We start from the raw sequence: 22,769 nt of genomic DNA on the forward strand, positions 1-22,769 counted from the left end.
AGGGAAACATCTCAACGATAAGAGATACAAGTGTTTGTTGGAAGGGTGTAAGGGTGACAAGGTAACAACAGACCGTGGAGAGCAAATTTAGCATCCTCTGGGGGGGGGATACCCTCTGGGGGGGAATAGAGCAATTCGGTAGGTGAAATCCATTCTGCGACAACATGAGAATGAGCAAGTTTAACACGTTTCATCAGGTAAAGAGTTTTTCATTTAAAAATTCCAATCCCATAATCCATTTCTGCATTTCTTGACTGTCCTGGCTTTTCAGTCTGAACTAATTCTAAGATTTCCACCGTCTTCATTTCCAGTGCACACCTCTAAGGACACAATTACCTACCTGAATTGAATTTGATTTTAGGTTGTTATTACATTTCCATGTTTTTTTTTTACTTTTGTCTTTTAAATACAGTAAATGCAGGCATTAACAAACAAACCACGTCTACACGATTCTTCTTCAAATATGGAAAAAAAATTCCCAGATGCACGCACGCGACAAAACATTGCACAAGAATGTACACCATTTTTCTTCAAGAAAAAAACTTCCATTGCCTTTCTTTATTTCATTCCCAGGCAAGACAGCAGTGTTCATGCATGCACACCAATGACACAAGGCATGCTTGATACCACAAGAGCATACAATCTGGCAGGCAAACACCAATACTCATGCTCCATCAATATGCATGCCATTAGTACTGTGGCTATAGTGAATGTTTATGGACGGTCCCTAGGGACCGAACAGTTATATTTCCTCATATAATATACACATTAAAGAGTATAAATCTGGTTCTATAATCTACAGATGTTCTGAGAAGTATCTGCTTTAAGTGAAATAATTTGAAATTCACACATATTTGCTTCTCAAATAGTAATATACGAAGAACAGTCTAATGAAGTGTGATTGTCTTCCGAGTACGTTGGCGAGAAAAGAATTGCAGACCTTTGCAAAGCTGGACATCAGTTGAAATTTATGCAGAAATTAGCTTATAAATATCTGGCACAAAGATAGCTCTCAAAAACGAGGAGCGTAGTATTTGCAACACCACCAATCAGCCACCCATAAAATTTCATCTTTCTTGGTGCTGTTTAGAAATTATATGCGCGTGCATTCTTACAGCACTCGTGAAAAGGTGACGAGAACTACCCCTTGCTTCTTGCCAAGGATACCAGGAAAGCAAGCATCTACAATACTGTACTGCCAGGGTATCATCAAGGGCAAATCCAGGGATGGGAGGGGGGGTCATCTAGGCCATCCCCCACCCAAAAAAATTTCGGTAAAAGCCCCAAAGTGTAGCCTCACCCATCAGGAAGGCCATAGTAGGTTCCATGAAAAATTCCAACCCCCCCCAAAAAAAAGCTTCGCAGGATCTGCCTTGGTAGCACTGAATTCTTCACTATTTTGCATAACTGCCATTCTGAAAGTTGGACAGTTATCTTAAGCAAAACTTTTTCTGGTTTGCATTTAACATTGTTTTTGTTATGGAAGACCGCATCTCCATTTTGGTGCAGGATGTTTCCAACACTTTAAAGTTTATAATCGCTCAACTCTTCATACTTATATTTCACATTCATTAGATTCCTATGTCTCATTTGATAAAGACTTTTCCATCGATTAGGGCAAAAACTAACAGAAAACTTCAGTTCAACACTGTTACATGCCAAAAAATGGAGGGGATTAAGTCAAAAAGGCAAACTAAACGGCAAAAGGTGAAAAGCCAAATGGAGAAAGCCCCAATAAGAGAGGAGTTAACTGACATTTTCTATTTTGGAAAAAATCAGCAATTTGTGAGACCAAAGAACAAATGCCAAAGAATGAGGGATCCAGTTTGAAAGCGGAGCGGTCAGTGCACTGAACATTGTGTAAGTGTTAACATGATCAAGCACCAGACAATGACAAGGGTGGAGGAGGAGAGAAAATAAAACCACCACTTTGAGACAGACACGGCAAGCTAGCGGGAATGAGGCTGCGAGGGGCCAGATGGGTGGGTGATGACGGCAATGCAAGAACTACACACTTAAAAATCAAGCACAACTGGATATCTGCAGATGTCAGTCACTTGACTTGGGGCATGCAAATTTTCACTGCAAAGACCCTGGACAATTGTGCCATCAATTCCAAATGATACTGTTCTCCAGTGATGTTACAGTCCAAAACACTCCAACAAAACTGCCAGCTTCGGTTATTTTTCCAACAATCAAAAATGCAAACATAAAAAAAGCAAACAATAAACAAACAAAACAAAGAGACTTTTGAACAAAACACCCTTCCACAACATTTGTTTCAAATTTCCAGATTCCTTGCAAGCATATGCACCAAGTTTGACGTGAATTCTGCAGATAAACATTGTATGCAAATAACCTGACGACACTGAAGTAATTTACTGAAAGTAATTTCTGATTTAAATGAAGAAACCAAACCTAAATTCAAAATGCAAAGGGCAGCATAGTCACGTCTTTACAAATAATCCACATTTTACCAAAGGCACACACTAAATCAAATTTCATTAACACGACACTGATGGATCTGTTACACGCCTATATCTTCATTTAAAAACTGAAGCTAACCTCACTTTGAGAATGAGTGGGAATGTACTCAGGAAAAATCCCCCCACCCTGAGATAACATTTACAACTTGATGTACCATAACATCCGATTAAAAAAAAACAATTTTTACCTCCTCCTTTCATGGCAGAAAATTAACAAGGTCCAAACGTCTGCATATCTTAGGCAGAGGTGCCTACTTCAAAGCCTGTTTCAAATTCACATTTTATTGAGTGTTGTTTTGAGAGATTTTAAGGGAAATAGTGCCTACCAGATAAATACATTATTTCAGGCAGTAATTCTCATTTCAATAAACTGAGTTTTGTAAATATTTGTACATAAAACGTCTACTTTTAAATATAAAAACCACTGAGTACAGGTTCATGGAAGATACACTTTTTAAACAAAGGAAGTTACAACATATGGAGACAACAGGCATGAGAAGATCATAAAAAATCTGCACAGATGAACATATATGTATGCATTAAATACTGAACTTCTTAAGTACTGAACTGAAACAGTGATCATCCTTTGCTTGTGGAATTTACAAACGGCAACGAGGGCAGTTAAAAAACGGTTGGGACAAAACTACTGCATAATGCATGCCGCTTTGGTAAGTATACTGGTTTCAAACAAGAAAGCATTCACAGTAACTTGAATATTGGTGATGTGTACACAGCATGACAAGACAGACACTTTGAATGGCACAAACAGCACCTCACTTCAACATTTATGAGACATCATGGAAACAGTTTCTAAGTATGGTATCTATTTTTCAAAGTTCAATTCAACTAGACCCTACACTTTACTCACAGAAGATGAATCACAAACTACGGTTTATATAAATTATCTAAAGTCGTATTTCTTGGTGATCAAACAAATTTGTTAAAATGCTTAGCATCCACAAAGCTGGAACAAGCAACATTCCAAATAGGGAAAAAAACAAATCAGAACAAACGTGCCAAGGAACAAAATGAAACATGCAGAAGCAAAACCACGGGCAAGACCATGTATTTCCCCCAAGTGCTTTGCATGTGCGTGTTGGGAAGGAATGAGAGGGAGTCGTGGACACTGCAGGGAAGTGGACAGAACTTGGGTGAAATTGCAATGGAGGTCAAATTTTGACAGTGAAAATTTGAAAATTTTGAAAGTGAAGTGGGGTAAGAACTGGTCAATTTGGATGATCAGAAATGACAGGAATCAAATGTGAGCACAAAAATGGGATCCGTGGCTGGTTCTTAAAAATGGGAGTTCCATACAGAAACTTGAAAATGTGGAAACATCCTTGTGGTTAACGTTTTGGTTTTTTGCTTTTAAATTCTATTGCATTATGCAAGGGATTCAGATTTCAAACATTGGTTTGATCGGCACAGAATACCCCTGACACTCGCGATAATACTGGGGCCATGGCTTTCCTGCCGTTATTCTTTCGCAGCACCACATCACCGCTTGGGTCTGTGTTCCCATCCTTCTTGGGGCTGACCCCCTCATTGCTCTTAACACCCTCTTTGACCGGTGACATTGGCCGCTTGACCACCCTTGGGCTTTCCACTTTCCCCCCATCTCCGTTCTTCACTGTGGTCTCTTTCTCGGCTGGTGACGTATTGCCTTTACCAAGGCCCAATCCCATGCTTATCCCTACAATGCCTCGCACGCCGATATGCAAACCCTTGGCTACCCCGACATCCGCTGCAACCGCTTTTGCCCCTGGGTCCTTCTTTTCCAGGGGATTATGTGGGGAGGAGACCGGACTTTCGGGAGGAGTTTCATCAGCATACGGGTAGTCAACCTTAACAAAGCCCTCTAGCGGGCTCTTTGGGGAAGGGGTCTGGGCATTGCAATTCTTAGCATTAGCTAGTCCAAGGACAAGATGCTCAGGTTTTTTATTCAATAGTGGTTTAGGGTTTATTCCAGACTTACTGCTCCCGCTGTCAGAGGTTGGGTTTTGCACTTTTTCCACCTGGTGGCCCACTCCCTTACCTTTCCTTAATGCATTTGCCCGACTAGGGGGTGTGTTGGTGTAATTCAAGGATTCATCATCAATGCTCTTCTTCCTGGGCGTGTCAAACTTTCCTATCAGCGTGCTGACCGGAGGGGATGTGGGAGGTGGCAAGGTGAGGGAAGACCGCCGGCGACCATCTCGGCCGATTGGGGAAGAGGTGTAATAGGGGGGGTTAGGAAGGGCAGCGGGTCTCGGCGGAGGGGTGACTTTCTCACCTGTTCGTCTGGGCGACTGGTCCCGCCCACCGGCCGATATCTGGGTGTGGTAGCCCCGGGTGGGCATGGGATCTGACCTGGACACCTGCTGTGGTTGCTGCTGCTTGCCGTTCCTGGGTGACATCTGCGCTGAGGAGGTGCTGGAGACGGACGAGGCAGTTGAGTTGGGGAGCACAGAGGTGGAAGGAGGAACAACGTTGCGAAACTGTGACCTGCCCCCGCTGTCTGGTGCCGTCTTAAAAATCTAACGAGAAACAATGTTGATGTTAGTCAGCAGTGACATTTTCATGAGGACAACTTACGTAACAACATGGATTGAAAAAGAACTTTCAAAGGGCACCATAACCTTATCCTATCAACTGGTGCACAAGAAAACCTCAACAGCAACATGTCCATCAGGAACAAGACAGCAAACATTTTAACAGATTCTGTTCTTAAACACTTAATAGTCTTAGTGTCATTACCCTGTCTAACCGTGATTTGAAAACACCTTGTACTGAATCTTGTAAGAGCTGCTGAATATAATTGGAAAGAAGCTTTGTGAGCCCTTGATGACCAATACAAAGGTGTAAATTATGGGTTAACGCAATTTGTAAAGTACTGCATTTACCAAAAGCCTAGTAAAGAACACGATTAAGATTCAAATCAATGGGGGTCTCTGTTCCTCAGGGCTAACAGTTAATAGTCTTAATTGGGTATGTTTCATCATGTGGGAACATTTCATAATGTAAGGTACATCTTGCAAGTCCCTGTCATCTTTTGGAACAGTATCCCAACTTGGTTCAATTTCACCTGTCCGGTCAATCTCAATCACTCTGAAGTCCACCTACAACAGCAGTTCACCTTTTCATAGTGCCTGATGAGGATCTCGATGACAATGTTGGAGAACTTGATGTCCATGATGGCCTTCATTGTCTCCTCCTCCGGGCGCATCAACGTCGGCCCAAAGCACACGCCAAGGTTGGTCACCGTCATCAGGTTGACCTCAGAGTGGTCTGCCACCCTGGTGAGCCGAGAACAGTTTGGCAAGGGTGTTAACATGACATCCTCTTTTGTCACATCAATAACGATTAAAAGTGTGGCATATGGCCATGGTTAATGGCTCCAGCTATAACTGGCCACTGAAGTTCCCATAATCACACCTTTAATTTCATTCCATCATCACACTAACACCGTTCAAAACATTTAAGAGAAACTTCTTCACTTGAGATATGAAGTTCCAAATAGAGCAAAGGTTGCCTAGGTTCTCAGCTATTTGTACATCTATGTATCGGCTTACCTCAAAAATGAAGCCGGTATACAATGCCAAAATAACACACCTGTACTGATGAGTGATGACATCACACTTTGACAGGTGCACCTTCCTATGGAGCCAGTGGAGCTTACAGTCCACTGAGCACCGTAGGAAAGCACACACAAAAACAAAGTGTAGCATCTGTAACAATTTGACAAGCCCGCGTTTAATGGGAATTACCGAACTGAGTGAATGATTTTAAAGAAAGATACCGCTAACTAATAAAGAATGCTAGCGGGGTGGAATAAGTACCTTCTTAAGTGAGCTATAAGAAGATCCAGCATTTCAAAATTGGGCTCGTCTAGTTGGTGGACGAGACCGTGGATGTCGTTCACTCTTAATGTTTTTGTCTCTTGCTCTGTGGACAAAAGACAAAAAGTCAACAACGTCAGAAATGGCTCAACAGATAATGTGCATCAAAACGGCACAGGAAATGGCTGAATGCCATTTTGCTACCTGGCAGTATGTAGGACAAATATGAAGACCTTTCCGCAGATCAGACAGTTAAACCAACAGGAAGGTAGGTAGACCTGTACAAATCTGTCCGACTGATGGTGCATAACACTTGAATGATGCCGTTGACCATCACGCTGAAACACTTTAGCACCAACTGAAAAGCTGAGTGCATACTGGACATCAAAATTCAATGCGAACACAAAAGAGAGCAGGTACCTTGTGAAGACTTGCTGGGTAACAGACTTATCAAGCAGCCACAATTTACATTAACTGCCATGACAGAACAAAATTAGAAATGGGCTTATCTGGATCATCTGATAGTATCTGGCAGTTATGCGCTACTTTGAAAATGTGGAATGCAGCCGTAAACTTCCAGAGACACACATGTCTAAGCAGTGTCTGAATTACATGGCTGGGGCTTGAATTCGACACGACTACATGGGAATCACTACAACCATTGTCATAGACTTGTGTGTAAGTGTGAGCTGCAGCCAAGTAAATCGGACAGAATTTTATACCCAAACACAAAAAACTTTGGATGTAGCTCCCTGGTGTGTGACTGTGGTTCTCAAATGGGTTATTTCCCAATTGGGCAAATGGTACTCACTTGCTGCAGCTATAAGCTGATCGTGCAGCCTGAATGACATCAGCGGCTCTGGCAAATTCCTGCAAAACAAAAAAAATAAAGTATAAGGGGTGAACAAGAGGATTAATCAAAGGGAAGCCATTTTGCCTTTGTTTTGTTTTTACCGATGGGGGAAATTGACAGGACTCAAGGGTTCAACTGTGGGGAAAATCCAAGACAAGATTAGCTTTTTTCCCTACCTGAAATAGTTCTTCAAAGCGCTGGTGATTGTCTTGATTTCCCATTCCCCTGAGTCGGACAAGTTGACATTCTGCGGCTTCCTCTTGTCTGCTTCAGACAATGGGAAGAACAATCAATTGTTACAACATAATCAATGGTTGCATCTACCGTGCTTCAACGTTGCATTCCTATATACAAGGGGGCCAAAAATACCTCTTACTTCTTGACAAGACTGCAGGGCATGAATTAGAAAAATATGTACCATAATCTAACACACCCACGACACTTAACATTTTCTGTGAAGCAGAATTTGTTATAAGAGCTTTCTACTTAAGTATCCAAACCAACGAGGTTTACTGTGAATTATATTGAATCTTGTGGGATTTGGCAGATATGTAAGGAGGGTTGAACTTACCAAGACAAAGAGATGTTAACCTCATGACTTTTGAGTTGACACCAACTACTCTGTACAGACCTTGGTCATCTAAACCTGGAACATTAAAGACAACAAATGAATACCTGGAATATTACTACCCCTTGAAACGTTCACAATGTATCATCCCTTGGAATTACAGTGTGGAAATGGATAATTTCTAGGGAGGAGAGGCTGTGTGGCCAACTCACCTCGACTCTCGATGGCTTCTATGCACTTCTTGATGAAATGGAAGCCTATGTCATTGAGCAAGTCTGTTGGAGAAGAAAGCGACAGCCACTCTTAGAAATTTCCAACGTCTTCAAATGAATGTTTTCCATTTCTGCGACTCGAGATGAAAACAACACAAAGATGGAATGCGTTTTTCTGTTACTTACTGTCGTCTTTCTTCGAGATGTGGGCCGGATTTATGTAAATCTGAAATAGAAATACGAACACAGGAGAACTCATCAGCAGGCCCAGGAAGATTACAGGGAACACAGATACTCGATGTCCTCATTTTAGAGTGCTACTCTTACAGACTGAGGCTTGTAACAGTTGAGGCCATTATAATTCAAAAGACAGCCTTCACACTGCGCAAGACAGACATTTTATGAACTACTGAAAATGGCATAAGCCTACAATTATCACTGGATACCAACCTGGAAATGCAACAGTAAAAACCAGAAATGCTGGATTTTGAAAGTCTGCCTCTCTGAAAACTTAGCTTCGACCATCAACTGCAGAAAAGCTACTCCTGGTGCTACTATTGGTTGACACTTAGCAACAACTGGTCAAAGGTCAAATAGATCTGACATGTGCAAAACTGAGTCTGGTAACTCTAGGAAGACTGGCCCCACCATTTCTTGAGTTGCTTACCGGCTCCTTGCCTCCCATGGCTGTCATCCACTGTGTGCGTTCTCTCTCTGTGATTGCTTGTAATGTGATTATGTGAGGCCTGGGGGGATAAAGAAGAAGGCATGTTGGGTTACATGCAGTGGTTCTTCATGGGCTGTGGAGTAGATCTAGACCCCACCGGAGTACTTGCCCCAGAGATTGACATTCTTGGAGGACGAGGGTTGGATTTCTGCACAAAGGATATGATCCTGTGACATTCCTACTGCACACCCTATTACTGTTCTTTTGAAACCCTTTCATAATTGAAAAGAATTCAAAAACAGAGGAGCCCTCTCAACTCCAAACACTGGGAGTTTTTCTTATGATCACTCAGGTCATCCAGATCTCCCAGCAACTACACACAACAGATTTGCAAAAATATTCAACGCTAAGAACAAGCTCTGTGATTGTTTATCTACCTTCACCATGGTCAATTCAAAGGACATCATTAGTTTCAGGCTTACTTTTCCATGCTGTTGATATCAAAGCAGAATCGTTTCTCTATGGAGTCTGTCATTCGCCTTGTGCAGGATGTGACCGTTACCTTGTCCTCTGTTAACTGAGACAAAAAAGGGGGACAATATTGCTTGCCTGTTATTGGACACTTTTATCAGTGTACAGTCATCCTATGCTCAGACAGGTTGTAATGTATAAAGACAGATCCAAAATTGATGTTTTGGGTGGGCATCACATAAAACAAATTAAAACCCGACCGATTTCCTTTCATTCGAGGGAAATCATTGATTTAGTTTTTCCCTGGAGTCCGACAATAGATTTATTTTTGGAACTCGTTCACTGAGCCCCGATTCCTCAGGATCTGCTGACAGGCAAAAAGATTGTACAACATGGCGAGTCAGCGGTAGAGATACTTACTGGCCTGGGCAGTGTTTGGACAAAGGGAATCATCCTCAGAACTTTGGTTTCCTTGTTGTACCGACAGTAGTTCTTCACCCAGTTGGAGCCGAGTGCCCCTGCACATAACGACAAAGTTAGCACACGTTAAGCTTCAGCTTTGGATAATGTCGAGCAGTGCTACTTGTCATGGGATATATCTCAGGGAGAAAAAAAAAACACTGGTGAATAAAACACGAAAAATAAACTTGTGTCATTTGCTCTTAAATCTGTGGTCAGAAACCAAAACAAAAATAATGTATTAAATTACTGTACAGAGAGGGGCCTGTTCAAATCAACTACGACGGTCAAATATTGTAGATTATCTTCTGGAACAAATATTTTCATTTGAAAACTGTTAGTCGGCTGCTCATACATATTTAGTACACTTTTGGTCTGTGAAAGGAAAATGATCCAAGCACTGTGGTCAGTTGTGAAAAATTTTAAGTATGTTTTGCTGTAGAGCTCCATGATTTGGTCTCAAAATTTCAATCACAGCGTGTTGAATTGGTAACACTTACTTTTCTCGTAGATGTATAGGTAGCCTTCTTGAATTTTGTTGGACTTCAGTTGTTCATGAGGTTTCTGGAAAAAAAAAACCAACAACATTTGGTCTTTTTCACAGCAAAAACTTGATGATCAAGCAATGGATTTTGTTAATTGAAGAAAAAAGCAACACCATTTCTTAGACATGAAGCTTTTTGGGGACTTTCATAGTAAACAATGAGAGAAACTGTGAAAAAATAACTTTGGCCAACTCTAAAATTGAACATTTCCTACAGTTCAATCACAGAGTAACTCCTACAGTTCATCATGCCCCCTTTGGTTTGCAAGGTGAGATCTCATGCACCAGTAGTACACTGGCCATGTGCATGTTAGCTGTGGCTGGGCCAGGTAGTGGTTAAACCTATTTCAATTTGTGCCATTGCTAGCCCTAGCCTGCCAATTCAGACACATCCTGTGTCTCAGTGTTCTGCCAACCCCACCTTAGTCAGGGACTGTGGCAGGGTGCAGCCACTGACATACATGTACTCAATACATTGTCATGCATGTACATGTAGGCACATGTGGGATGTATCACAGAGTGCTATCATGATCTCTACCTGTAAGGTATGTCATGTTGCAAAATGGCTCTGGTGTTCAAAATGATTGGCTGGGTTAGTAGATACATGTGCCTGCGTGTGCGTGCCACGAATAGCCATGGTGGAACAGGTGTGATAATATGAGGGGTCAGTTGGGGTCAGGTACTATTAAAACGCAATTGGCTTCAGGAAACTTTGTGTTTACAATATTTTGGTGACACTGTTTTTATTATACACAGGCAGGTCCCAGTTTCTGCGGTTTTTCTAAACATGAAACAGACATGAAACAATAAGATACCATCCACCTGTAACACAGAAATACCAAAGTTAATCACCATACACCAGTACATATATTCCCCTTGACCTTGCCAGCATGAATTCTGCCAACCACTGCTCAGTAGCAGTGCGAAACATTTTTAAAGTAAAATTTCTGAAAAAAGTTTTGAATGTTTTCCTGATATTAGTCAGTCCAACCATAGAAAAGGATATAAGGTCCTTTTTTTTCTAAGAACTGCATTTTTCCAACTTGTTAACCCTACACCAACGGAAAGAGAGTTTTGAAGCTAATGTGAAAGAAAGTGCACTTTTCTCAGATCCATTTTTTTCTTTCAGTGGGTGTGGCATGTGGGTGTGGCATGCAGCATGCAAGAAGACAACAAAGGGGAACGATTATACACACCCTCACCTCCATCATCTTATTCATCAGAGTTTCCGCCTCTTGCTTGGTCATGTCAAACCCGGCCCGAATCTGCCAAAACAAGAGAGTATAAAGCAGGTGTGGTCTAAATGACTGAGCGGAAGGGCATGTGGAAAACCTCATCCAAGTTTCATAACTTACTTGTCCTCTTCTTCAAATCTGGGCCACTCCCCCATCCCTCAGTCCACTTAAAGAATAGCAACACTTCTGTCATTTTCATCAATCATAATTCAATGGTAATTTACTGTTCACAAATCTTTGGCCTTCGCACTGTTTCACCTTTCTCCTCTTCAGGTGGGCACACAATGCTGTTCTACTACAAGAGGGTCTCGGTGGTACCATCTCACAAGTGCATAAGGGGTCATGGATGAGTTTAAAATTTCAGCCAGCAACGACACGTTCAGAACTTACATTCTGCAACTTGAGCTGCAGCTCTGTCATGTACGGCTTGAACTCCCTGGCCACCTCATGACCTGACCATGAAAAAGTAATCACATACGTCAGATTTCAGTCACAGACAACTGCATGGACAACAACACTGATTGCAAAAGGTGAGCACGTAAACTACCGCAACAGAGACAAAACCCCTATCCAGCTAGGAGAGGATTTTGAAACTTGGCAAACAGCATGAATCCCATAAGCTCATTCATTCTTGAGAATGTTTTACGAGTTCTACAGAATCCTTCAAAAGGCCTTTTCACGCTGCAGAGCCAATCTCCAGGAAGTAAATCCCCGGAAAAATCCCTGGGATTTTTTAACCCCACCAGAACCCCAGCAACCGTTCACACCAGACCCATTTGGTAACTCCCAGGGACACTATTTCCCAGGAATATGCACGTTTTTTTCACACTGGCAATCAAACCCTCAGAAATGTGCAAATGGAGGGTACCCATCCAGAAGTTCCCGAATGACTTGTGGACAGAAGTCCAATCTGGCAATGCTCCACGAACATGCACAAGCTGCTGTTGTTTACGTCGCGCAATTCCAAGGTGATGTTGTGAGTTTGAAAGGTACTGCATTACAATACTAAATTACTGCGCCAATTACATAGTGCATTATTTGTGACCCTGTGACCTTTCGAGATTACGGCTCAACACACTAGCCGTTGACGCAAAAAGGTGGGGTACGTTCAAACCGACTGAAGTTCACACTAGTTGCTTTTCCCCGGGAAAACATTCCGGGGTTTACTCCTTCAACCCCACTCCTGCGCAGGGGTAAATATTCCCCGGGAAAACCTTTTCCCTGTGAATTTCTTTGGCTGTGTTAACAGACCGACCACAATTCCCCGAGAATTTCCCAGGGAATTCGTCTAGTGTGAAAGCCCCTACAGAAAACTGACTTGACCAATAACATACAGGCTATCAGTCAACAAGCCCTTCGGCTGATTGCCCTTACTGTGCAATTTCTCATATATCCACTTCATAAACCTGATAGGAACAAAATGTGCTAAGCATATACATTTGTAAAAACTTGGAAAAGCCAAAAACAAGTTATTGCCAAACAAATCAAGACCTATATATTGCATGTTACAGGTGCAGGTATATAACCAGCAGATAGCTTATTTCATAAAAAAAATCCACCATGCTGGTTTTGTGTTTTTGTTTAACCTTTTAACCCTTAACATTTGCTTAGCAATTCTGTCAAATTGGACCCTAATATATTCCCCGAACAGAGTCTGTTTACCTTGATGGTAGAACGTCAGCCAGCTGTACATGAATCCCAATAACTGTGCACACAGAAAAAAGAACAAAGTCAACCAATCTCTGGGTTAATCAGTTATGAAATGCCTGTGACACATTGCCCGTTTGTTCGGTGGTGAAGTGATGAATCGCTGACCAAAACCTGCTGGAACCACTCAACCGTGTTTACAGACTGACTAATGATAGATATGGATTCAAACCTCAACAGTTGGTTGCTGTTCAGCTGGAAAGGGCAAGCATGTGTCATCAGTCATCTGCAGGATTGGGGGTTTTTCCTCAATTGTGTGGCTTTTATATAACGTGAATACAACGACAAAAGATGGATATTGCAGTGGGTAAAAAAAGGGCTTCTAAAGAACAGTAAGATCCTACATTTATATGCAGTAATGGTGTCAAAAACTGCTTGCCTATATTTGGGAAGCACGTATACACACGTGCAACATTCTTGTTAAAGGTTGCTTGTCACAGGAAAGAAATGCTTATTTCCTCATTTAGAATTATGACCAAAGAGCATGTGATACAGCTTCCTTCTCAACGGGGGAGGGACTTTCTTTTTGCAAGTCATCAAAGTCATGTGTCAGACAGCTTTGGACAATCTGTTTAGGAGAACAGCAGTGGATAGACATACGTGTGCGTGGAAACCCAAATGGGATTCTCACTGTACATACACAGTGTCTGTACGTTAAATGATTCTTCAATCGGCAGGGTAATGTGGCTAGCCAAATTGCACACGGGTCTCAAATTTAAGACTGATTGCGGCGTGCACGACAGTATGGTGCCATCGCGGTAATGGTGTCTCCTTGGATAAGTCTTCATGGCCAGCACTAAATATGCCAAGAATCTAACAGAATATCAGTTCCACCATGTATAGTCATGGTGTAGTAATGTTCAGATCGGAGGAAAGGCAGTATGAACCAAGACTAGTCTGTTTTCATTATCCCTACGCATTGCCTTAATACTGAGAGACTGCTACATGAAGGAAGTTCTGACTTGTAACTTCACTGGCCCTACACAATAAGTGTTGACTGCTGCCACCATAATGGAGTCTACCTTTGAATAATTCTAATTGACATATACATGTAACTTGTTCAGTTTCAAAGGAACCAGTAAACTAGAATGCATCTCCTCATTGCAAGGGCACATTTATATGTTGAATTTGACAACTAAGACAGAAAAAGCAATCTGGTAATCTGATAACGGCAAACCTACATGTACCAGCAGCATGCATCATTGTTTTGGACAACACGCCCGTGCACGACAGGATCGACACGCTGGGTACAACGTGGCACTAAAATGTGATTACTCAATGTTAACAGTCATATGGTGCACTTAGATTCAAAATGTTTCCAAAAATAAGAGTTATACATGTGCACTGTGTACAACGGGATTTACAGTAATAATGCAATGATTCACTAACTGTGGCAGCTGATTTATGCACGTAGATCTTGTACGATGGAAAACCAACAGGCAACTTGCTGATTTTTCACCCCAAGTGAGCAAAGCAAAAAAAGTTTGTGCTGGATCTGGTAGAAATTTTTTTCTTACAATACAGATAGTAGCCAGATATGAATACAACTCCATCTTCACTGGAATAAAATGCCTGTCATTGCTAGTTCAATATTTTGCATTTTTTGTGGGTACATCTAGCTTTGATGTCTCCATGTGAAAATGACTGAGTTTTCAACTGTGACACGAAGCATGAGCATGTACCAGTCAGTATTAAGAGTCATCCAGCTAACTTTCCACTCCAAAATCTCGACTTCAGCAATAGCAGAAATTTTGTCAACGAAGGTTGAATGGCACTTTGTATTTCTAAATTTTAGCATGTCTCTTTACAATAAATTCTACCACCAACCTAGGTCAAAGATGCACGCATCGATATACTAAAGGGACAGGATTTTTAAAGGAGTACATGTAAGTCAGAATGTACACATACATGTATGGTCTATGCAGTGCGTACATATAATCAATAACGCCACATGGTGTGCTTATCAGAACACAGGATGAGAGTGACTGATTTTAGATGAACTCAAACTCAGTCTTCTTTTCAGTGTTGTTCACTTTTTTTCATGTAAAAAAATAAGCGCTGCAGCTCCTTTACATTCGAAGAAGACTGCTCACAGAAAACATGTCTTAATGTGAAAGTAATGACTTCTGTCAATTTTCTCACATCAACTACACAGGCGATTACACAGTTAACCAGCCTTCAAACGGCCACAGACAGAATGGCAGTGAATGAAGTACAGGCAGCATCACTTTAAAGATTGCTTTCCGGCTAATGCAAATACATTTGCTTGGGGAGGGGGAGGGATAAACTGAGTAAGGATAGAGTGACTTGAAAGGGGCAAAACATATGACTAGAGGATTCAAACCCCTGATCCTCTGCACAGGAGAGGCAAAATACTAACATGCTGCACTCCCTTGACTAGACACCAGCGATGAGGTGTGTCTGGTATGCACGGAGCTTGCCCAAAGTCCAGTTCTTCTTACCTCACGGACCTGAAAGCCAGATCCAAAGATCTGAATTCTGATGGAAGTCTGAAAAAGCTGGTAGCTACACTTACCGTCTCCACAAACTCAAACTTCTTCTTCTCCTGGACCTCTTGCAGGATGCGGGCGTACATCAGGGACTCTCGGTGAAACTCTCTCCTCTCCAACTCCAGGGCTGCATCAGCCTGGGTATCAAAGAGACACGTTACGACTAGAGACCAACCCCTGGTATTCTCTAATATTGAAGGTACATGTGCCTCCCCCTTTGGAGTCTCCAAACCGCACACAAATCTGAAGAAAATACATCACTCGAAACACACGAATCCTTAAAACAGCTAATTTCTGAAACCATCACCTTGCCATGCAAAGACGGACTTCATTGGACCTCATTATATAAGCTCAGACACACTGCTGCTTAATACAACAGCCTCCCCCAATCCAATGAAGCTTTTTTACTATTACAGTAGATAATGACGTCACATCTAAGCTCATGAATGAGTACTTTTTTTTGTGTAAAGGCAACAAAGCAATTCAGAGTTTTCATGACCAACATCAGAAATGTGACATTTTCAAACAAAAAAGAAGTAAAATAAAACTGCCAATAATGATGCTTCTGCTCTTTTCCCTTTCAGGATTCAACTAAGCTTCCAAGAACTTTCCAGGCAGGAGTCTTCTCTGTACCAACCACCCTGACATCTTGCATCCTTGCTCTCACCTCCTGCAGAGAAGTCTCCTTCTTCTTCGTTGTCAGGCCAACGTGGTTATCCAGCGACTTGCAGAACTTCTCTGTCTGCTTCTCAAACTGCTTCTTGGCCTCCTGAGGGAGGGAACAGAACAATGAATTCCACTTCAATCACTTAGGAAAAACATTTTGCCACATTTGTTTCCCTTCTGTTTTTGTTGACTGTCTGCAGATTGCTTCATATCACTGTTGTGATTGTTGTTGATTTAAAGTTGAGAATCTTCCTTCTGAAATCATGTTAAGCAAATGAATATGTGGAACTCTAATGTCTTTCATACAAAATTCCCTTTTGGGCAAAACTGTTATGGAATTATAAGGTATCTTCAGGTATCAGGATTGTTGTTATACCGGTAGATGTAATTTCAGGGATCATCACAAACTTTGTTATTCTATAACTTCTATTAGTACCTGGTACCTCTTAGCTTTATGTGTGTGGGAAGTCTTGGTAAATGTAGACTAGGGTAATAAATGAGCATTGTAGATTATTATTTACCAAAGGGAAAACCCTTTTGCCAAAATATTACTGAAAGTTAAATTTTTTTTTAAACAGGTCAGATATCATTAGGGGTCTCATGAGGCAAAAAAATAACATGGACAGTAAGGTAGGGAGAGGAACCAAAAAATAGAACATCTGTTTGAACAAAATTGCTGCAGCAGCTAAATATTAACGGTGGCACTCCTTTAAAACAAACCTTGTATAAACAACTGACCCAAACTAAAAGATTCATAAAAACGGGACTCCAAATATGAACATTTTAAGGGATCCATGACATGAAATCCTCTTGGACTCACATTTTGTGCATCTTTGTATTCTTCATCAGTAAATAAAAACTGTTTGAAATCCTTTTGCACAGCGACTACCATCTCTGGAATGGACTGGTTCCTTTGTACCTTTCTTATCCATTGAAAACAGTGTATTGGTGCAAAGCGTCTCTTATGTAACTAAAAAGCTTACCCCAATCAGGACGTAAAGCAACAGTGTCTTTTGCACAGGGAATTCAAATTATATTCATGTGAATTTCAAGAACTCAGCGTGTGCCAGATTTTATTCAAATTTAACTCATAAAAGTCTTATTTGCCAGAGAATTGGAAATTCATCACAGAAAACAAGAATTCCAGCAGTTTTTGTGGACAAATCAATGGAACAATGAGGCTCAGTGCCTGGGATGACATCATGTAGATATTGCTCATGAATATGCAAATTTTCATTTGCATAAAACAAAAAAGAAGGGCACCAAAATACACCAAAAAATAACAAAACAAAAAAATAGAAAATCATGTTAATTGAAACACATTTCGGAGCAATTTCAAGGGTTGTGGTAAAATAATTGTCATTTGCTTACCGCAAGCTCTTTTGGCACAGGGCAATGGTCTTACAGAGGAGAGGTAAAAGACTCTGTTGAAAAAAAAACAAAAGCACTTGACACTGCGTAGTAAGTTCAGGGCCTACCTTTGCTGAGCCGATCTGGTCCTTGCGAAAGGCTTCCAGAGGGACAATGAGCTGATCCTTGGCATGTTCCAGCTTCAAAACAAAGAATTCACAACACATAATAAAATTGAAAAAAAATCAAAATTGAAAAAAAAATAATAATTATGTACATGTAACAGAGAGAATAACGTACATAAGATGCGTACATTTCCTGTACAGGAAAAGTTAACCATTTCCTATTGTATAGCTAAAAGACCATATTTCCCATTTAAATCGTTACCACTACCAATGAGTACTCATTAATTTATAAATGGCTGTATCAAATTGCCACCTGTATGTATTTGTTGTTGTTGCATTAAAAGTGTTGTTCATCATGTTTGAGTTAATTATGGTATATGTGAGTGTGTATGCCAGTATTTGTGGTATTTATGTATTATTATTGCATTAATATTGCATTGAGGGACACTGTGTATGTACTTGTACATGTATGTGCGTGTTTACAAGTGTTGGATCTTGACTTTTTAACTTTTGTTTAGAAGTTTTGCTTGACTGCCCACAGGGTGAGCGATGGGAAAACTGAACTCTTGAAATCTGGATGACTGGATGTGCAGTGTGGGCAGTCATGTGGCCCATGATTTGCACTGACACTGATTAAGGAACAATCAATGCCACCAGCAATTACACAGCCTAAGACCCATCACTCAACACATCTTCATTTCCAGTTTTACAATGGCAATAAGTAAGTGTCCTACTTTAAGTAATAAAACACAGCAGACGCACAGATGTACATGTACAAGTTCATGTAGCAGGGAATGGTAGCAGTATACTCCAGCCGAGGGTCGTGAGAAAGGTCATGCTCGTGGAATGCCATGGCATTCTTCCAACAATCACCCACTTGGCAGAGCAATTGCTCTCAAGATTTCAAGATCCAGGAAGTAATACTGACTAGTCAAGTTAAACTTTTCCTTTCTAAGTGTATAGGCCATTCTTAAATGTTCCTCAAAAAAAGAAATTACTCGGAAAAATTACGAGCTTACCCCAGAGCAGAACCATTAGTGCATGTACATGTAGTTGTGAGAAATTGTTGTAATAAGGTGCAGACCTTTAATAATAAAATCTACATTAAATACTAAAAACTGGGAAATGCGGTCCATGTATGTCTAAGCTTTCATGTACAGTACATGTACATGTAGTTTTCACAGAATGTGTGGGTTCTTCCATAGAAGCCGAAGTTGCTAGAACTGCAGGCTACTGAACTTCTCAGTGGAGTGACTCACAGTACGGAGGCCAAGGGGCTGAGCACACATTCCTGTGGCCAACACTGTTCTTGTACCAGGTGAAAAGCTACCAGGCACACCCCGGCTGCAGAATACAGAAATTGTGCTTGGCAGGAGCATGTGTAGCAGCCATGATGTTGTGGATTGTGTACTGCGTGTCACAGGCTAACACACCACGGTTTACAGTGGACACCCAGCAGTATGGACATTCCTTTTTTGTGTTGTTTAGAAAACATGATAACATCACTAATTTTTCTTTGACTGTAGAAAAGTATTTCAAATTGGTGTTTTGTTGATGGTTTCCTTCACTGTTCCTCTTCCTTTTGTTCTGCACATCCCTGACACTAAAATGCCTCTAAGCCAGTTTTTTAGAGGGGGGGATCTTGTGTGGACCTGGCTTAGTCCACAGAAGGTTCACACAACCTGTGTTGAGTGGACCTCTTTTGTGTACGGGTCTACACTCCTAGTAGGTACAGGTACATGTACATGTGTGTGATGTTGGCACACAAGTTCCATTCATTACTCTACACAGTAGTAATTTTCTGCCTATTCAAATGTCCAATCAACTGAGCCCTGAAGTACGCTTTGATGCCTCTCAGAATTTTTCAGAGACAGCTTTCACTTTTACATACTTGATCTCTACATAAAAAAATTCCATTTCCAAGCTGACTTTCAAGCCAAATTTTCAAAGGAACAGTGTTCATTTATTGGAAATTATGTTCCTCAACTTTTAAGGACTTATTTTAAATGAAGTCACACCATTATTGTTATTAATTGGAACTCAAGCATTCTTCAATATGTGAAGTCATCTACAAAAGATAAAATAAAAATGGCAAATACTTGTATATCCCAACATGGAAATGTCATCCAACCCTGGCCATGTGATAAAAAGTTAAAGGAGTCAAATAAAGCTTCTCTCTTCACCACAATATATAACCACAAGAGTTTCACCATAGAGCAAGGAAACAGCCCTATGGTTTCACTCACATGTACTCATACATAACTGGAAGTATTGATTTCCCCACCATGACCCTATCATTGTTATTTTTGAGAGAAGAATAACGTAGCCCTGTAGTTTGAAATGGCAATAAAACCAAATCAAAACCAACCCACATCATACCAAAGGAAGTGCATTCTATTTGGTGATAGATCTCTATCACATACATATTAGTATGTGGGTCCTAAATGAGGCAGAGATGTACATGTTCTTCGCAACAGGATATGGGGAATTGTGCTGGAATGGAACGTGTATAATGAGATATTTGCCTCAGTAAATCACCTAAAAGAGGTTGTTTTGAAATCGTGGCTCACTGACTGCGAGCCCTGTCGTTAAAGTAGGGGTACTTGTGTGTCAGAAAAACGCTGGGGTGCTGGGATTTCATGGATGAATGACCAAATGGCCAGCAAAATGCCCATCAGTCAAAACAACACTGTGTATGTGTACATTGTAGACATACCGTGTATTTGGTAGATACGTGTATATGGTTAGTTGCAACAATTCATTAACTGCAGTGAGAAATCAGAAAGACCTCAAGGAAAAAGGGGCAGCCTGAACATGCACACCATTGATAGTGTGAAAGGAATTTCAGAACTCACTACAAGGATATGGAAGGTTGGATCATTCTGGTAGAACTGCTGCCACTACATGTACATATGTACATGTCAAACTGACAGGCTCTACACTCCAGTAATTACGGTGCCCACGCTAGTCAACAGAAGTATCCGGTTCATTTCCAATCAAGTTACCTGCAAAATCTCCCCACAAAGCTCACTAACTGAACAGTATCAATATATGTACTAATACTTTAATACTTGTCATTACAAATAGATATTTAACTAATCAGGCAGGCTACTCCACATACATGTACATGTATACACCGTACAACATGTACTGTACATATTTTTTGTGGCATAAAGTCGAACCTCATTAATACATATGTAAGAGCACTGTTAATACAAGATTCTGCTCATAACAAGGAAATGTTTTGGTCCCAATCCTTTCTTTTCATTCCTGATAATACAAGGTTCCTGTTATAACAAGGTACACGTACTTTTCCAAGTCTGAAGGACATCTTATTAATGAAGTTCAACTGTACTGCGCAATAAATGTTCATTAGTGCATATCAAAATGATACACTTGCTCCTCTTTAAGTAATGTACCGGTACACGTACATATAAATAACTACATGTATAGATGTGTGTGTAGACCTACATGTATGAATGTGAACATGTACATGTACGAAAGTACCCATCGTGAATTATGCCACACACTGGTGGCAATAGGTAGGCAAGTGTTCCTTCATGTACACGTAGTCATACAATGTACAGTGCAATATGTCTGAATATGTCAGAATGGAATCCTAACCATTTTGGAATGACGGAGGCTGCCCAGCTTGGAATCACACCAGAATGCCCCACACCAAACCAGAACAAGGATCTCGTTGGAATAAACTAGACAGCCTTACTTTCAAACCCCAGTAATCCTTCAACGTCAAAGGACCATTTGGCAATTGCTGTGTTTATTGTTTCGGCAAATACTAGGTACTTGTACATGGCGTTGACATCAGAACACAAGCGATACCGACAAGGGAACCACTCCAATGGTATCCTCAAGATACACATTAACTAAGGTGTCTAATATGAAGGGATTACATAGGGATGAACTGGAAAGTGTTCAGGGCGTTTTTCAACTTTTTGTAGGATATTGAAAAGATGCAGAAGTCATTTTTTTAACACTGAAAATGAATTGTATTGAACACATTTATCAGGCAAATGTACCAAATTTTTAATGCCTGACAAGCAATCAGTTTCTGTGCACAGTACATGTACAACCAACTAGTTGCTGATCAAATGTGACTGGATCTCACAAAATGAGGCTCTAGGTTTTGATGTTTCATTCAGTTTGGCATTCTGATGAAACTGTTTGTTACGTACATAGGTTAAAAATGTGGAAGTACTGATTTCCATTATGAAGGAATCTTATACTACAAGCATTGCTAAAAGGAGTCCTGGTGACTTCAGACTGGTTTTGTTACATGTAAGTTGGGTCATAAAATATTATGGAATACCAAAGCTCTGGATGCTCACCATGCGATCTCGTTCATCTTCGATGGATGCGATGAGCCTCCCAAACTCCTTCAGAGATTGTGCTGAAGCGAAATACACAGAGCAGAACAAAAGCATGAAGGCAAATATATCATCAAACACTCTGAGGGTAAACCCTGAAGCTTTGAATGAGAAATTCTCTTTAAGTGTTTTTTCTTGTCATCAGAACAGAGCAAGAAGTAGGGTTTTGCTTCTAGATGTTTTATTTTATTTTGGAGGGTGGAGGGGTATGTGTTTTTCCCCTTTTTTCATGAAACCCCAATTGGAGCTTTATTGGCAGAAGAATGGTTGGAGAACATTCATCCATTTTCCACCTGTCCCATCTGTAATGCTGGAATGTTGATTGCAAATGGCAGGCCAGAATTTCTGATCTCTGTTAAAGAATCCCCATAAATGCTAGATAATGATATACTATACAACAGTGAAACTGATATGAAATGAAAATGAAAATAAATCCGGATGTATATACACACAATATGGTTGTGCATATTTCCGTGTGCCACAGAGTTATGCACATGTATGGTACATGTTATCAGGCACAACCACACCTGACTTCAATTAAATTGTAACCTCACATTCATATTTCTCCCAGGCAGGTATATTCACCTGATCACTGCTAGAACTGCTTCAAATCATTATATTCCTATCCCATTACAACTAGACTTAAGGGCTATTTCCTTTTCATGTGACCTTAACTGTTGACCTTACATGTAAATGATTGACCCATCTTTGAC

At 40.8% G+C, this 22,769-nt stretch overlaps 1 protein-coding gene and 1 long non-coding RNA gene across 16 annotated transcripts in view; one reads left to right on the forward strand and one right to left on the reverse strand.

Annotated features, from left to right (window-relative positions):
* LOC110976839 (rho GTPase-activating protein 26-like) overlaps nucleotides 1–22,769 on the reverse strand; it is a 58,034-nt gene that overhangs the window by 16,444 nt on the left and 18,821 nt on the right. For 11 of the 15 annotated variants that reach the window (XM_022230463.2, XM_022230460.2, XM_022230466.2 and 8 more), the window contains exons 3-21: nucleotides 22,018–22,079; nucleotides 17,675–17,746; nucleotides 16,198–16,299; nucleotides 15,557–15,667; nucleotides 12,976–13,018; nucleotides 11,704–11,765; nucleotides 11,275–11,343; nucleotides 10,035–10,098; nucleotides 9,496–9,593; nucleotides 9,087–9,181; nucleotides 8,605–8,683; nucleotides 8,124–8,163; nucleotides 7,938–8,000; nucleotides 7,729–7,803; nucleotides 7,334–7,424; nucleotides 7,116–7,174; nucleotides 6,305–6,410; nucleotides 5,602–5,761; nucleotides 4,759–5,002 (exon numbers count right to left, since the gene is read on the reverse strand). In XM_022230463.2, the coding sequence (XP_022086155.2) occupies nucleotides 4,759–5,002; nucleotides 5,602–5,761; nucleotides 6,305–6,410; nucleotides 7,116–7,174; nucleotides 7,334–7,424; nucleotides 7,729–7,803; nucleotides 7,938–8,000; nucleotides 8,124–8,163; nucleotides 8,605–8,683; nucleotides 9,087–9,181; nucleotides 9,496–9,593; nucleotides 10,035–10,098; nucleotides 11,275–11,343; nucleotides 11,704–11,765; nucleotides 12,976–13,018; nucleotides 15,557–15,667; nucleotides 16,198–16,299; nucleotides 17,675–17,746; nucleotides 22,018–22,079 (1,695 nt within the window). Of the gene's footprint in view, nucleotides 1–523; nucleotides 5,003–5,601; nucleotides 5,762–6,304; nucleotides 6,411–7,115; nucleotides 7,175–7,333; nucleotides 7,425–7,728; nucleotides 7,804–7,937; nucleotides 8,001–8,123; nucleotides 8,164–8,604; nucleotides 8,684–9,086; nucleotides 9,182–9,495; nucleotides 9,594–10,034; nucleotides 10,099–11,274; nucleotides 11,344–11,703; nucleotides 11,766–12,975; nucleotides 13,019–15,556; nucleotides 15,668–16,197; nucleotides 16,300–17,674; nucleotides 17,747–22,017; nucleotides 22,080–22,769 lie in introns of those variants that run through there. The other 4 variants (XM_022230457.2, XM_022230456.2, XM_022230455.2 and 1 more) reach the window with 4 other exon arrangements.
* LOC147800154 (uncharacterized) lies at nucleotides 15,602–17,081 on the forward strand. Its single transcript, XR_015424222.1, has 2 exons — nucleotides 15,602–15,729; nucleotides 16,115–17,081. It is a non-coding gene; the product is annotated as an uncharacterized LOC147800154 (long non-coding RNA).

The sequence above is a fragment of the Acanthaster planci genome, linkage group LG02, assembly GCF_054643075.1.
Source record: "Acanthaster planci isolate LZ-2023a linkage group LG02, COTS_SCS, whole genome shotgun sequence".
In the NCBI taxonomy this organism is placed as follows: domain Eukaryota; kingdom Metazoa; phylum Echinodermata; class Asteroidea; order Valvatida; family Acanthasteridae; genus Acanthaster; species Acanthaster planci.